A 14,753-nucleotide genomic window follows, 5' to 3' on the forward strand; every position below is an offset into this window, starting at 1 on the left:
TCTGGAGAGAACAGTCATCGGTCAAATAGGCTTTGTCACACAAATGCCACAGAAACCCGCAGTTCCCCATTTTGTCTTGACACTCAGGAAGGTAAAACTAAATGTAAGGCTTGAATGCACTGCTGGCTATCTGACCTGGGCTTGCCCCCTCCCCGCTTCCTCTCTGTCCTGTGCCCTTTCTCAGACACGACCGTTTAAGCACCTTTGGCACGTGTGGGTCTGCTATAAACTACCTCACAACGGTGGAGACACAAAGGTAGACATTAATAAAATGACTTAGAAAAGCAACCCAGCCAGGCATGGTGATGCACACCTGCCACTCCAGAGCTCAGAGGTGGAGACAGCAGGATCAGGAACCGTGAGCCACCTGAGATACAAGTGAAACTTTCTCAAGGCCGAAGAGAAGGAAGAAGAGGGGGAGGAAGTGCAGAGAGTTGACACAGAGGTTTGGGTCCAACCAGGACTCATTAACTTGTTTTTATTACTTATTGGTCATATGTGTGTGTGAGCATGATGTATGTGTGTGTGTGAGAGAGCATGATATGTGTGCATGTGTGTGTGTGTGAAAGCATGGTGTGTATGTGCGTGTGTATGTGTGTATGCATGATGTGTGTGTGTGTGTGTTGAGGCACAAGTGTGGCTACCAGAGCACAGAGTCAGCTCTCTTTCCATCTGTTCATGACTTCCAAAGATCATCTTGGCTTCTCAGAGTTGCAAGCACTTTACCCACTGAGCCATCTTGCTGGCCCAGCTTCAGCCACTAAAGAAATTTTAAAAATTATTTTTTCTAGAAAAAAGAAATCATGCTAAGAACTTTGGACAATAAGGGCCAGAGAGATGACTCAGCTGACAAAGGTGTCTGCCACCAAGCCTGGCACCCTGAGTTCAACCCCAGGAAACAGCATGGTGGAAGGAGAGAAGGAATTCACTTGGAGGAAGAAGGAAAGCAATACCTTGTCAATTGTTCTGTGCCCTCCACACACGAGTGCCATAGCATGTGCAGGCATGTGCGCGCACACACACATACACACACACAAATAAATAAATAATGAAATGTAATAACTTTTTTAACCTAGACAATAGACAGGTCTAAGGAGGTTGTGGCTTTAAGGGAAAGTAGTCAATGAGGCTTGTCCTTAACCACTCGGAGCGGATCCAAGAGAACTCCTAAAAGCCCAAGGCCAGCCTGGTCTATATAATGAGTTCTAGAACACAGCTACACAGGAGATACACACACACACACAAAAATAAATCTCCCAGCACAACTGTAAATATATTCTTTCTAGAGGGTTTATTTATTTTAGTTTGTGTGTATGAGTATTCTGTCTGCAGTTTTATATATGCAGCACATGTATGCCTGGTGCCCATGGAGATCAGAAAAAGGGCATCAGGTGATATGGGAGTGTCCTAAATCAATCTGTTGATTTCATTGGTTAATTAATAAAGAAACTGCTTGGCCTGACAGGTTAGAACATAGGTGGGTGAAGGAAACAGAACAGAATGCTGGGAGGAAGAGGAAGTGAGGCAGACGCCATGCCTCTCCTCTCCAGGGCAGATGCGATGAAGCTCTAGCCCAAGATGAACGTACGCTAGAATCTTCCTGGCAGGTCACCATCTCGTGGTGCTACACACATTAATAGAGGTGGGTTGATAAGGATGTGAGAGTTGGCCAGTAGGAGGCTGGAGCTAATGGGCCAAGCAGTGTTAATATGAATACAGTTTGTGTGTTGTTATTTCAGGGCATAAGCTAGCCAGGTGGCCGGGAGCCGGGCGGCAGGAACGCTGCCCACAGCTCCTTCTACAATCAGGTCCTCTGGAACTAGAGTTATGGGTGGTTATGCGCAGCCATGAGGGCTCTGGGAACCCAAACTGGATCCTCTGCAAGAGTAACAAGTGCTCTTAATAACTGATCCATGTCTCCAGCCCCATCAGTAGGTTCTTTTTCTGTTTTGTTTTGTTTTGTTTTGTTTCAAGACAGGGTTTCTCTGTGGCTTTGGAACCTGTCCTGGAACTAGCTCTTGTAGACCAGGGTGGTCTACAGAGCTCACAGAGATCCACCTGCCTTTGCCTCCCGAGTGCTGGGATTAAAGGCATGCGCCATCACTGCCCGGCTAGATTCTTGATGGTAAAAAAGACCAACTGAGAGCAGGCTCTGCCCTAAGCCTGAGTTCCGCTGGGTCTGAAGAGCAGAACTCACACAGTCCACAAAGGTCAAAGTATCACAGTGAGAAAAGCAAGACCCACAGGCTTCTTTACACTGTAAAGGAAAAGGGGGCCCAAGATGAAAGGACTGTGTCTGCTGTGTCCTCTAGGAAGTGAACCAGGGCATGCAGGCTCCTCTAGACGATTCTCTCTAGGAAGTACATTGTGAAGCCTGGGGAAGTTCAATGCGAGATGCAAATTAACTAAGCCACTATTCACAAGCAATTAAATGGTGCTCTTCAATCCAGGAGGAAACGAAAGCCCAGCTGAGTTTCATTTGGGAGGTAGAAGATGAAGAGCCCTCGTCAGGAAAGGTCCAAAGTCAACATCACACAGGCAATGCCATGTTCAACCCCCTCTGAGACTGATTCCCTCCCGTGCCTGTCAGAGCCCCTAAGTGACTGGGGTGCATAGACCTGAGGCGCAGACAGTATCTCTGTCTTTATGAACACAGATGAAGGTTGCTCTCTTAAGCCTTCCAGACCTCCAACGACTATCTTCAGAAAGTGGCTACTGTCCACCTGGAAACCAAGGCCTTTGTCTTCTCATTCCTGCTCTTCGAGTCAAGTGGGCACAGTCTCGTAGCTCGTGGGTACTTCTCTCATGTGCTTCATGGTTCCCTTTGAAACATTTCCTCCAAGTTCCCAGGCTTCGTCCGCTTCCTCTCAGACTGACCTCGCAGGGGAGAGTGACCTTTGTCCTGTTTCCTCTCTCTAGGGCACTGTCCTCTCCGAGGTTTGTTTCAGGGCGTGCTGTGGACTATTCCCAAGGCTTCCCTAAGTATCCTGATCTTGCTTTCCACACCTGGGGCTTTGCGGACTAGCACACGTGGGAGATCCATCATGTTGTCTGGCCTTCCGAGGAACAGACACCAAAATGAAATGTGGAAGAATGTTATTGAGGGAAACACCTATATGGCCCATGAGGTAGGAGCCAGGGAAGCCAGAGAAATGTTAGGCTCCGACAAAGGTCAGAACTCCAGGGGCAGAGGTCCTCAAGCTAAAGTCGCTGTTAGCGGAGTCTGGTGTCCCCCAGGAACAGGTTGGACACAGTGTTCCTGCCATATTCTGCCTTTGCTTCATAACTGTCCATGGGCCATGTGACCCTGGTGCAAAACAAACACAGCAATGATGACCGTCAAAGCAGAACAGCAGGCTCACCATGTCAGAGAAGCCTGGGGATGGGAGGGAACCCATATGGCATGTTCTCATAGCTGTCTCAGGCATTCACGGACTTGGTTTGGCATAATTTTCCTCTATACACTGTGCCGTTGGTTTGTTTGTTTGTTTTATCGAGACAGGGTTTCTCTGTGTAGCCTTGGATGTCCCAGAACTCACTCTGTAGACCAGGCTGGCCTGGAACTCACAGAGATCCACAGCCTCCTGAGTGCTGGGATTAAAGGTGTGCACCACCATCACCTGGCTACACTGTGCCTTTTTCAGTGATTTCAATAAAATAAAAAAAATCAAGAAGTGTGCATGGGGTGTATACCTCTAGTTCTAAGAGCCTCTATCTGTACAGTGGGTATGTGTGTGTAAATGGGGATGGGTCACATGCCACACTGTGTGTGTAGAGGTCAAAGGGCATCTTGCTAGAGTTTGACTATCCTTCTATTAGGCAGGTATCAGGGATTGAACTCAGGTTGCTATCAGGCTTGACGACAGTCATGTCTGCCTGCTGAGCCATCTCATCAGCCCTGTCTATGTGCTTTTATATTGGTGTGCATATCCCTATATCTGTGTTTGTGTATTATGTCTGTCTGTCTGTCTATCTCTGTGTATTGGTGAGATGTATGTGTCTGTATTTTTATATGTGTGTGTGCTGTTCGTGTATGTGCTCAGAAAGAATCCCCTCCTGAAGTCGAGCCCTGATCCCATCTCTGTTGCTGCTTTTCAGACCATCCTTGTTGGTGACAGTGGTGTTGGGAAGACATCTCTACTGGTTCAGTTCGACCAGGGAAAGTTCATCCCTGGCTCCTTCTCAGCCACCGTGGGCATCGGATTCACAGTAAGTACTCACCGGCTCTGCCAGCTCCGGAGCCCCTGTATGTGTGTCAGGGTGCCAGCCAGAAAGAGGTGGGTGATTATATGAGACCACAAGAAGAATCTGACTAAACAGACTATTTCCAGAGATACAGACAAGTTGATGTGGACCGGTTAGGGTTGGGCTTTGGCCCTGGGTGGTGTGGAGGCTCCGTTTTACTCTGAGCCTACAGACCAACAAAACAGGGTGTCTGGGTATATGTGCTCAGGTCCACCCAGTGGCTGCAAAGGGTCTGGAGGGGCAGGAAACGACAAATGACAGTATAGAATGTGTGAACCTGCTTGGCTACATGGGATGGGAGTCAGCAGACAAGGACTGAGTCTGGTTTTTAGCTCTTGGTCTCTCCAGGGACACAGCACTGGGGTGTGGGTGATTGGGTGAGGACCTAATTAGAAACTGGGGTCCAGCTCCTTCGCCCACAGTTCTCCACAGTCTAGCAGTCCTGTTCTGCCACACACCCTCACCTCCCTTACCTGACCAGGCCTGCAGGTACTCTCTGATCCCCTTGGATTCTTGGAAAGGCCTTCCAGAAGGCTTTGCCCCTTTCTCATGCTGCTGAATCTCCAAAACCCTAGTATCTGAGACAGGGAGAGCAGGTGTCACGTCTTGGGCACTGTGGGGGTTTAAAAACCTCTGGACAGGACTAAAGAGATGGCTCAGTGGTTAAGAGCACTGACTGCTCTTTCAGAGGTCCTGAGTTCAACTCCCAGCAACCACATGGTGGCTCACAACTATCTGTAACGAGATCTGGTGCCCTCTTCTGGCGAGTAAGCATACATGCAGACAGAACACTGTATATATAATAAATAAATAAAAATCTTTTAAAAGAAAAAAGAAAACCTCTAGACAAACCAAAGCACAGGGCCTGTGAGGTCACATTTGGGAGTACAACATACCATGCTACACTGGTGAAAAGAGAGGGAAGGAGACCCCAAAATGGACTTTCCCAAAAGGTCAGAGGGAGGAAGGCAAGAGTTCAAACTGGACACAGGTGGCTGCCCAGGCGGTAAGCGGGAATGGAGAGCGGCCCAGCCTGTGAACTGTCTGAGCTGGAAACACCCCCACCCAAGCACTCTCAAGGAGAAGGCAGAAAAAAGTAGGGTTGCAACCCCTCAGGCTTCGGATCACCGTCTGGAAGTAAGGCGGATGTCTCTGTGCCGGGGACAGCCTACTGCAGCCGATGTCAGACTTCCCTCACGGTCACATCCACATCTTTTCACCTATCCATGACGTGACTTGGAGAGCAGAGAGAGTAGGTAATCCCGGGTCTGAAAATTCTGATATGCATCCAAACAAGTCTCAGAGGTATCATCTCTGAACGTGGCTACTAGTTTGGAAAGAAAACTAAGGCAAATCTATGAGCAAGAAGAAAGAATTTAGTCAGACAGAGAAATCCAAGCAGCCCAGCTAGGGTGAGAGACGGCTCCTGCTGACCTCGGGATAGCCGTCTTTACATCCTCCGCAGAGGCCAGCACTGGCAGCTTGAGCGGAGCCCAAGTTTGGAGACACTTGGGTCAAGGGCAGGACCTTAAACCACAAACAAGCACAACCGTGTTCCACAGCTGAGACCCAAATCCAGAGAAAGTCCCTCTGGTGACAGCGGTTAGGATAACCACATGTGACATGAACCCCATGTGACAGAAACCACACAGAGGAAGTGTGATGGGAGTCCGGCCACAGCTCGATTGTGACAATACCTATTCCCCTCACTACTGTTCTGTTTAGTGCCAGGAGCCATCCACTCCCTCCTGGTCCACCCCCCTGCCCAAAATAGCTGGATCTTCACACAGCAGCTACTCTCCCACATCTTGCTAAGCAAGGATGCTGAAGGACATCGGGTGTCCTTCAAATACTGGTCCCTAGAGATACTGGTTATAAAATCCTTGCTTACTGACCTACCACTCAGTGAGATGTTTTTAATTATTATTATTTTTTTATGTGCATGGATGTTTTGTGCCTAGTGCCCATGGAGACCAGAAGAAGGATCCCCTGGACTGTAGTTCCAGACAGCTGTGGGCTGCCAAGTGGGTTCTGTGAATCAAACCCAGGTCCTCCGAAAGAGCCGACAGAGCTTTTAACCACTGAGCCATCTCAAGTTACAACTGAGAGGTTTTTTTTTTTTTTTTTTAAGCATATAGAATAATTTGCAAATGCCTTGGGCCTGGGCTTGGATTCCAGGGTAACAATATCTGAAGCAGAAGAGGCCACCAAGCTCTTGCTGGCCCTGCTCAGAAGGCTGGATGCAGCCTGAGCAACAAGAGAGGGGCACACAGAATGGAATTACCTTCACTGAGAAAATTCCAGGTCAGTGGCCTTTCAGGGATAGAGCTGACACCTCTCGAATCCTGGTATCCCCCAAATTCTCCATCACAAGCCCTCTCGGGCTGGCTGCAGAGTGCTGCTGCTGGTTTTACTGCGGTGCTGGACATCAACAGGATCCACGGTGGCATTAGTCAGATGCTCTGCCTTTTCTTGTGTTCTGTTGTAAAACGCTAGACTTCTTTTAAATGATACCAGTCTCTTTGGGAGCCCTGCCTTCGCTAGTCCCTGTTTTATACAGGCTTTTATAACCAAACTGCAAGATTTTCAAGACTTTCTGTTCAGCTTTTTGCTCTTGAGCCTCACTATAAACCTGGCTACAGGCAGCTGGTGATAGCTATGCCACAGCCTGAATGCTGAAGGGCCTTAAGACTTCCACCACTGGGTTAATTCGCCTCCTACTTTTAAACTCAGCCCTCTACCAAGTCTGAGAACCCAGGTAAAATGTTCAAAAGTTCTTTTTTTTTTTTTTTTTTTTTGGTTTTTCGAGACAGGGTTTCTCTGTGGTTTTGGAACCTGTCCTGGAACTAGCTCTTGTAGACCAGGCTGGTTCGAACTCACAGAGATCCGCCTGCCTCTGCCTCCCGAGTGCTGGGATTAAAGGCGTGCGCCACCACTGCCCGGCTTCAAAAGTTCTTAGCAAGATTGTAACATGAATGGCTCATAGTCCAATCCACCCCCCACCAAAAAAAAAATCCTATTTCCCATCTGAAACCTGTTGAACACGATCTTTATTGTCCACATTTTTATAATCATTTTGGCCTTTAAAGTACCCATCACAATCACCTATTGAGGTCAGTTTATAGCACTCTGGGGCCTTTGCTATCCCACGTGTCCAAATTCTTCCAAAATCCCCCTGCAAACCAGTTCCAAAGGCAAAGATCCTCACTCCTGGTACTAATTTAATGCATTAGACATTTTTATCACTTTAGTTGTAAAAAACTGCCACAAACAACTCCACAAAAGGTCTATTTGGGCTCACAATACCATAGCTTCTTTTCGTGGCCCTTGGCTCTGTTGATTCTGGGCTCACAATGAGACAGAATATCAGAGTTACTCATCTCGTGGCAGAGAGATCAAGTATAACTTTAAATATAAACCTGGGACCTACTTTCTCCAGCTAGGACTCAACTCTTAAAAACTCTACCATCTCCCAAAATAACGCCACTGGCTGGGGACCAGGCATTCTCTAAAAAATAAACTTATACAAGGATATTTCATATTCAAACCATAAAACATTAACCTTTCCAATCAACCCTTGCCTCACTGCAAGTCAGATCTTCCTTGTGACAGTGTGTCTTTATTCTTCACAGACTCTCAGTTTTACCTAAACAACGTTGTGAAATTTTTTTTTTTTTTGGTTTTTTGGTTTGTTTTTTCAAGACAGGGTTTCTCTGTAGCTTTGGTGCCTGTCCTGGAACTAACTCTTGTAGATCAAGTTGGCCTCAAACTAACAGAGATCTGCCTGCCTCTGCCTCCGAGTCCTGGGATTAAAGGCATGCGCCACCACCACCTAGCTAACGTTGCAAAATTTATTTCCACAACCTTCCTCTGTCTATCTCCCATCTGTTAAATCGCCTTCATCTTCTGGTCAAAGTAGCACACAACTGAGGTTAATAGTTCTCAAGACTCATTTGGTGTGTATAAAAACCTGCAGAGGCTGTTTGGGTAGGATCAGGATAGGGAAACAGAGTCTGCATTTTGACATGACCTGGGAGCTGTGCCGAGGGTGATCTATGCGCCACAGTTTGCAAAACCCGAATATCAACCTTGTTACCCCAGCCTCTACCCTAGTCTCCCCTCACATCTGGACCCTACAGTCACTGTGCTATGTGGTCAACAGCCCTGGGGTTCTCTTCGGTCCACTTGCATGTCTGGAGGACCCTACTGTTCCTCTAAACAGAGGAAGGTGGCTGTGTCACTGGCCCAGCTCTAGCAAGAAGGCTGCATGAGTGTGTGAGCTGTGACCTGTAACACAATAGGGCAGGGGCTTCTGATTGGAGGGTAATATGGTGTGTCTGTGAATTTCACAGCTGGGGGGCTTGAGGGTGATGTGGGCATCTGGTAAGGATATGAGGTATCTTAGGGTATCTATTGCTGTGAAGAGACACCATGACCACAGCAACTCTTATAAAAGAAAACATTTCATTGAAGAGGCAGTTTACAGCTTCAGAGGTTCAGTCCATTATCATCATGGCATGGATCATGGCATCATGCATGCAGACATGAAGAAATCTACAATCTACGCCTTGATCCAAAAGCAACTGGAAGGGAACTGTCTCACTGAGTGTGGCTTAAGCACCTATGAGACCTCAAAGCATGCCTCCGCGATGACACACTTCCTCCAACAAGGCCACACCTCCTAATAGTGACCCCACAACTCCCTTTGGGGACCATTTTCTTTCAAGCCAACACCACAAAACAAGAGGTGTGTGGTCAATTTGAGGGCACGTGAGCGTTGATGTGTCCTATGTGTTCTTCGTGTAAAGCAAAGTATGACTGCGGTGACAGACACGCAACTGCTTAGAGTGAGGTGAGGTGTGTCTGCGACCCGAGCAAGACGTTGTACGCTTGTGCTATGATGTCACATGGTATGTGACATGCAGTGTGTATTTGTGATAGGAAGATTGTATTTTTATTTATTTATTTATTTATTTATTTATTTATTTATTTATTTATTTATTTTTGGTTTTTCAAGACAAGGTTTCTCTGTGGTTTTGGAGCCTGTCCTGGAACTAGCTCTTGTAGACCAGGCTGGTCTCAAACTCACAGAGATCCGCCTGCCTCTGCCTCCCGAGTGCTGGGATTAAAGGCGTGCGCCACCACCGCCCGGCTGGAAGGTTGCATGTTAAGGGATGATGTGAGATGTGCATTTGAGGGATGTCAGGGTCACAGAGCATGGCCGTGGTGTGACGTGAGGTGTGAGCCACTATGGGAGAGACCCAGGCTGCCGGGGCATATGCACAGTACCAGAGCAGAGGCTGGAAAGTCTGAGTGTTGTGTTCTAGATCCTTCCTTCTCCTGAAGGCCACACCTAATGAGCCCCTGCCTTTTAGTGAGCCCCTTTTCTACACGGCTCCATTCCACACAGCCCTTCCTGCTTCTGACTTCCTTGGGGCTGCCCTTGAACACAGCACAGTATCTGGGGACAATGCATGACTTATGCATACTTCACTGCCTGCGTGCTGCAGACCCGGGGACCATAACCCAGAGGTCCCAACAAGCATTGCCTAGAAAAAGGACTGCACTCTCCCCAGTTCTCTGTACAAATGCTTTTATCTCTGCCATCTTTTGAGATACCCGGTGTGCTTCGTGCCAAATCTACCCTGCTAAAAAGAGTATAACCCATGACCTACTTCCTCCAGCTGAGCCCCAACTCCTGGAGCTTCTACCTCCTCCCAAAATAATACGGAGCCAATGATGCAAACCAAAGTCCCAAACCAAGGTGTCAGCAGGCTCATGTTAGAATCCTCCCTACTGCTTCCCAGCTTTTGTTAGCCCCGGGCACTCTTCATGTTTCGTCTTCACGACTGTCTTTTCCCCATCTGCTCTCAGTCTTTCTCATAACACCGGTCACATTGACTTCGGTGCTTGTCTCAGTGCCTATCCTTCCGCCATGATAAAATACGCTGGAGTCATTTATTAAGAAAGGAAGTCTTAAAAAAAGAAAAGAAAAAAGAAAGGAAATCTGAGAGTTGGAGAGATGGCTCAGCAGTTAAGAGCATTGGCAGCTCTTCCAGAGGTCCTGAGTTCAATTCCCTGCAACCACACAGTGGCTCACAGCCATCTATAATGGGATCTGATGCCCTCTTCTGGCAGACAGTTGTACATACAGATACAGCACTCATACATAAAATAAATATATATAATAAATATAAACAAACACATACATATATGAAATATATAATGTACATTATATATTATATAAATATATATTTATATAGAAGTCGGGTTATATTCCATCATGGAGGGGAAGCCCAACAGTTGAGGAGGCAGCTGGTAACATTGCAACCGCAGACAAGCAGCAGAGAGCAGTGTGTGTTTGGACTTACTTGGCTTCCTCTCTTTTAGGCCACCCTCCTCTTGGCTGGGTCTTCCCATCCATTGATCAATTGGCCTAATCAAGATAAATCCCTCATAGGATTGCCCAAAGATCCATCTCCCAGGTGATTCTGGGGCCTGCCAAGTTGATGATGAATACTAACCAGCACAGGGCCCCTATTCCAGTATGACCCTCTAACGTCCTTGGCACATTCTGGGTACCAGTACCTGAGGCATCAGCATATCTCCTGGGGGACACATGTCACCCATAACATTAGTTTCCAGGGGAAGGTGAGCAAGGGGCAAGCCAGTTTCCCTCTCAAACTCTCACCGCGACAAGGTCACTTCCATCCACACTCTGGGCTCTTATCAGCTTCCATGAAATAGTTCCTGCTGATGTCCACAGCCAGTGCCCGGGTCTATAGTCACCCCAAAAACCAAGCCTTGACCTTGTCCCTCACTCTCCTCACCTGAAAAGTTTAGGGGTCTACTCCCCTTCCTATACTCCTCACCCAGTCCCTCATCCAGTTTCCTTGTATACAACATTGGGATGAGGGTGATTGACCCACAAGCCACTAAGCTCTGGTCTGGGCAATCCCAGATTCTCCATATCCTGTGTCATCCGGAGCTGCAGGGCTCCTGGACTGTACTGGAAAGTGCACCAAACAACCCACAAGTTCATGTAGCACCCACTTGATGGCCAGGGTTGGGTCTCACCTGAGTAAGGCTGGCCCTACCTTGCCCCCTTGGAAAGGAGGGCTGCAAAAGCCCACCTTTGAGAGTGTTCCCACGGTGGGGCATTAGGGACTTGGGACTCGTTTGTCCCAGCAAATCAGGGAGAAGTGAGAGATGATACACCACAAAGTGCTTGAAGTGTTAGCACCACCCAGGAGTTCCCCGGATGATGATGGCACAGTGCCAATGAGCACCCAGGAGTTCCCCAGATGACACAGAGTCAATGCGCTCCAAGGTTGCGTGTCGATGAACAAAAGTAGACTCAGATGAGCTCGATCTGGTGTCCATCAGCAAAAACTGAACTGCTATTCCAGCACTCGGGAGGTAGAGACAGGCGGATATCTGTGAGTTCAAGGCCAGCTTGGTCTACAGAGTGAGTTCCAGGACAGCCTGGGCTGTTACACAGAGAAACCCTGTCTCGAAAAACAAAACAAGACAAACAAGCAAAGAAAAAAAAAAGGAACTGCTTAGATGCTTAGATGCTAGCCTCAGCAGCTCGCGGTCAAACACTGCTCAGGAGCGGTCCCAGCCTCCTTCTCGCAGGTAAGTAAGCTCGGAATCAGCAGCTGGCTGGAGCTCGGGCGCCCCCTGTTGATCGTGCTACACAGCCGCAGTAGGAAACCAGGCGCCACACCTTCCTCCCCTAGCTGGATCTCCCGGGTCAGCTGCCTCGATGGCAACCTAACCTCGCCGCTGTGACTTTAGGGACTTGTCCTGTACCTGGACTCTTTCGCTGCTGTAAGAGCACTAAACTAGGCTAATGTCTCTCAGGAGACCCACCAGTCCCTCGGGCACGCATTCTGCAAGTCCTAGACACCCTGGCTGGCGTCGTCGAGGGGTGGCGGGACGGAGGGAGGAGCCTATCAGGGTCCGAACCGGTTGGTGGAAGGGGAGGAAGGAGTGGGCGGAGCTTAGTGCCAGGGCGGTTCCGCGCTCTCCCTCGCTCGCAGCGAGCCCGACTCACCTCTGACTGTCCGGGGACATGACTGGCACGCCCGGAGCAGCTACCACCGGGGATGGAGAAGCCCCCGAGCGCTCCCCGCCCTGCAGTCCGAACTACGATCTCACGGGCAAGGTGGGTGGGCGTTGCGCCCAGTGCTGGGGACCCCCAGGTCGGGCCTGAGAGATACCCCTTCTGGTGTCCTTTGCCGTAGGACCCCGTCCTTCCCTGTCTACTCCCCTCTCCAGAAGCGTCTAGATTGGGTCAGCTGGATCTGGGTCTAGAGCATAACCCCTGAGCCCATCTCGGTCTCTGGAGATCTAGGCTGACCTCGGAGGGCGTGGGGCAAGATAGAGCAGAAAGACTTAGACTCCTCACCCTGTGGACAACAACCCAGTTCTCTTCTGCCACACTTTGGAAAAGCTAGGAAATGGGGACTCCTTGAAAGACGCAGATGCCTGCGGAGGCATCTCAAGGTTAATGCCCTTTTTGAGCTAAGCCTCAAAGAGTGACACCTGTCACCCATTTTCTATGCTTTGGGTCCCCACACACGCTCAGCAGCAAATGCCACCTTTTCCCTACCCACTGCCACCAGACCAGCCTCTTCCCAACAGTATGCTAGCGTCTTCCCAACGCCCTATGCTGTAGCCAGCCCACACGACGTCCACTTGGCAATACTTAGAAGCTGAGAAAGGCACAACAGTTAGTGACAGTGGCCCACCCTCCCTCCTCTGATGGCTCTAAAGGCAGCTCTCTGGGGTGCACCTTCTGCGGGAATGCCCTGTACAAAAGCTGGTGGGAGAAGCATGGACACTAGTCTGCCCCCATCTCGCTCGCTCCTCTGTGTCCTTGGAGTAAGCAAGTACAAGGAACCCTGAAAAGAGATGCTGAGCCAGCCCCGGTGGCAGCTTGCGCTCTTCCTCTGCAGTAGGTTAGAACTAAGTGAGAGTTGTGCTAAGTGGAGCTGCCGTCTGCTCTTGAAGGACACAAGCCTCCTGATGCCTCTTGATGCCTCCCCATTCCCAGGTCTCACTCAAACTAGGAGCCTCAGGTCCCCACCCCCAGGGTTTCAGGGGAAGCCAGTCTGCCAGCCTACCCACCCAGAGCCGTTGAGATAGGCGTCCTCTGTGGGCTTGTGGTAGGAAATGGGGCCCTGTGTCTTCAGGGGAGGGGGAGCTGCTGATGGCCGGCCCCCAGGCTGATGGGGGGGGGGAATCTTCTGACCTCCTTGCCCTGTGGGCCTGCTGAGGTGTTTACCTAGGAGGTGGCAAGGCTGAGCAGCTGTTTGTGTTTGGTGGATTTGACTGACTGGGTGACTGGCTGCATGGTTTGCTCAAGGCAGCTGTGATCTGTAAAGTAAACAGGTACCAGTGTTCGCCCCTCCTTCCCCTCTGGGGCTAGGGCCCCCGGAGCCATCAGAGTGCCTGGCCAGCAAAGTAGCTAACCCCCACCCTGCCAAGGCTTTACCTAGTCCTGAGTCTGAAGTTGTGTGAAAGGTCCTTGGAGGACCTTAGGAGTTCTTGGGTCTCTGGCATGCAGTACCCACACCAGGGCCACTCTTCTCTGAGCCCTGAGTGGTTCGCATCAACTTTGTTGACCCTAGACATTGACAAAGTCTAGCAAGGCCTCAAAGGAATGTGCCTTCCCCGTCCCACCTATTAGGATGGGCAAACTGCAGAAGAAAAAAAAAATTAAGGAATTTCCCCAAAAGCACACAGTAAGCTTTTAATAGTATAAGAATCCTTTCCGCTCAAACCCACCCCCACATCTTTCCACCAAAGTCAACTATTAGACCCCACAGCTTCGTATCTGTAGAAGGAAAGCTTTTGGGTTCCACCATCAAGTTCAGAGAGTCCAATAATTCTGCCCTTATTGATAGTCTAACCAGACAATTGGGAACATTCCGGCTTTGAGTCTACACTTCCATTCTCCAAGATGGCTGAGCAAAGAGATTAAAGAGATTCCCCCCGACACACACACCATTCCTACATTTTCCCCTACAGTGAGCCAAAGATGCCACTTTGCAACCATTTGTCCTCCTGGGAGGTTTCTGAGATATATATATATATATATCAACTTCAGACCAACTGTCTCCCCATCTCAGAATAAATGTCAACCTTCCCTAATTCTTGCAAGCCTATTGCGGACATAAGCCCTCATTAGACACTTCCAAATTAATGTCTGACCCAAAAGGAAAGTCCAACAATAGTAATTAAAGACAATGTTATACCCGTTGAGTCTTTTTTTTAAGACAGGGTCTCACTATTTAGCCTTGGCTAGTGATGGAGGTGGGTCTTGTATTAATCTGTTGCTTTCATTGGTTAATTAATAAAGAAACTGCCTAGGCCCATCTGATAGGCCAACCCTTAGGAGGGTGGAGTAAACAGAACAGAATGCTGGGAGAAAGAAGCCGAGTCAGGGAGTCGCCATGATTCTCCCATTCCAGAGAGACGCAGGTTAAGATCTTTCCTGG

At 49.0% G+C, this 14,753-nt stretch overlaps 1 protein-coding gene across 3 annotated transcripts in view; it reads left to right on the forward strand.

The window, feature by feature from the left end:
• Rab37 (RAB37, member RAS oncogene family) overlaps positions 1–14,753 on the forward strand; it is a 66,539-nt gene that overhangs the window by 45,006 nt on the left and 6,780 nt on the right. The window contains exon 2 of one of the 3 annotated variants that reach the window (XM_057776883.1): positions 4,099–4,209. In XM_057776883.1, coding sequence (XP_057632866.1) covers positions 4,099–4,209 — 111 coding nt within the window. Of the gene's footprint in view, positions 1–4,098; positions 4,210–11,878; positions 12,416–14,753 lie in introns of those variants that run through there. The other 2 variants (XM_057776884.1, XM_057776882.1) reach the window with 2 other exon arrangements.

The sequence above is a fragment of the Chionomys nivalis genome, chromosome 7 (assembly GCF_950005125.1).
Source record: "Chionomys nivalis chromosome 7, mChiNiv1.1, whole genome shotgun sequence".
Classification (NCBI taxonomy): Eukaryota; Metazoa; Chordata; class Mammalia; order Rodentia; family Cricetidae; genus Chionomys; species Chionomys nivalis.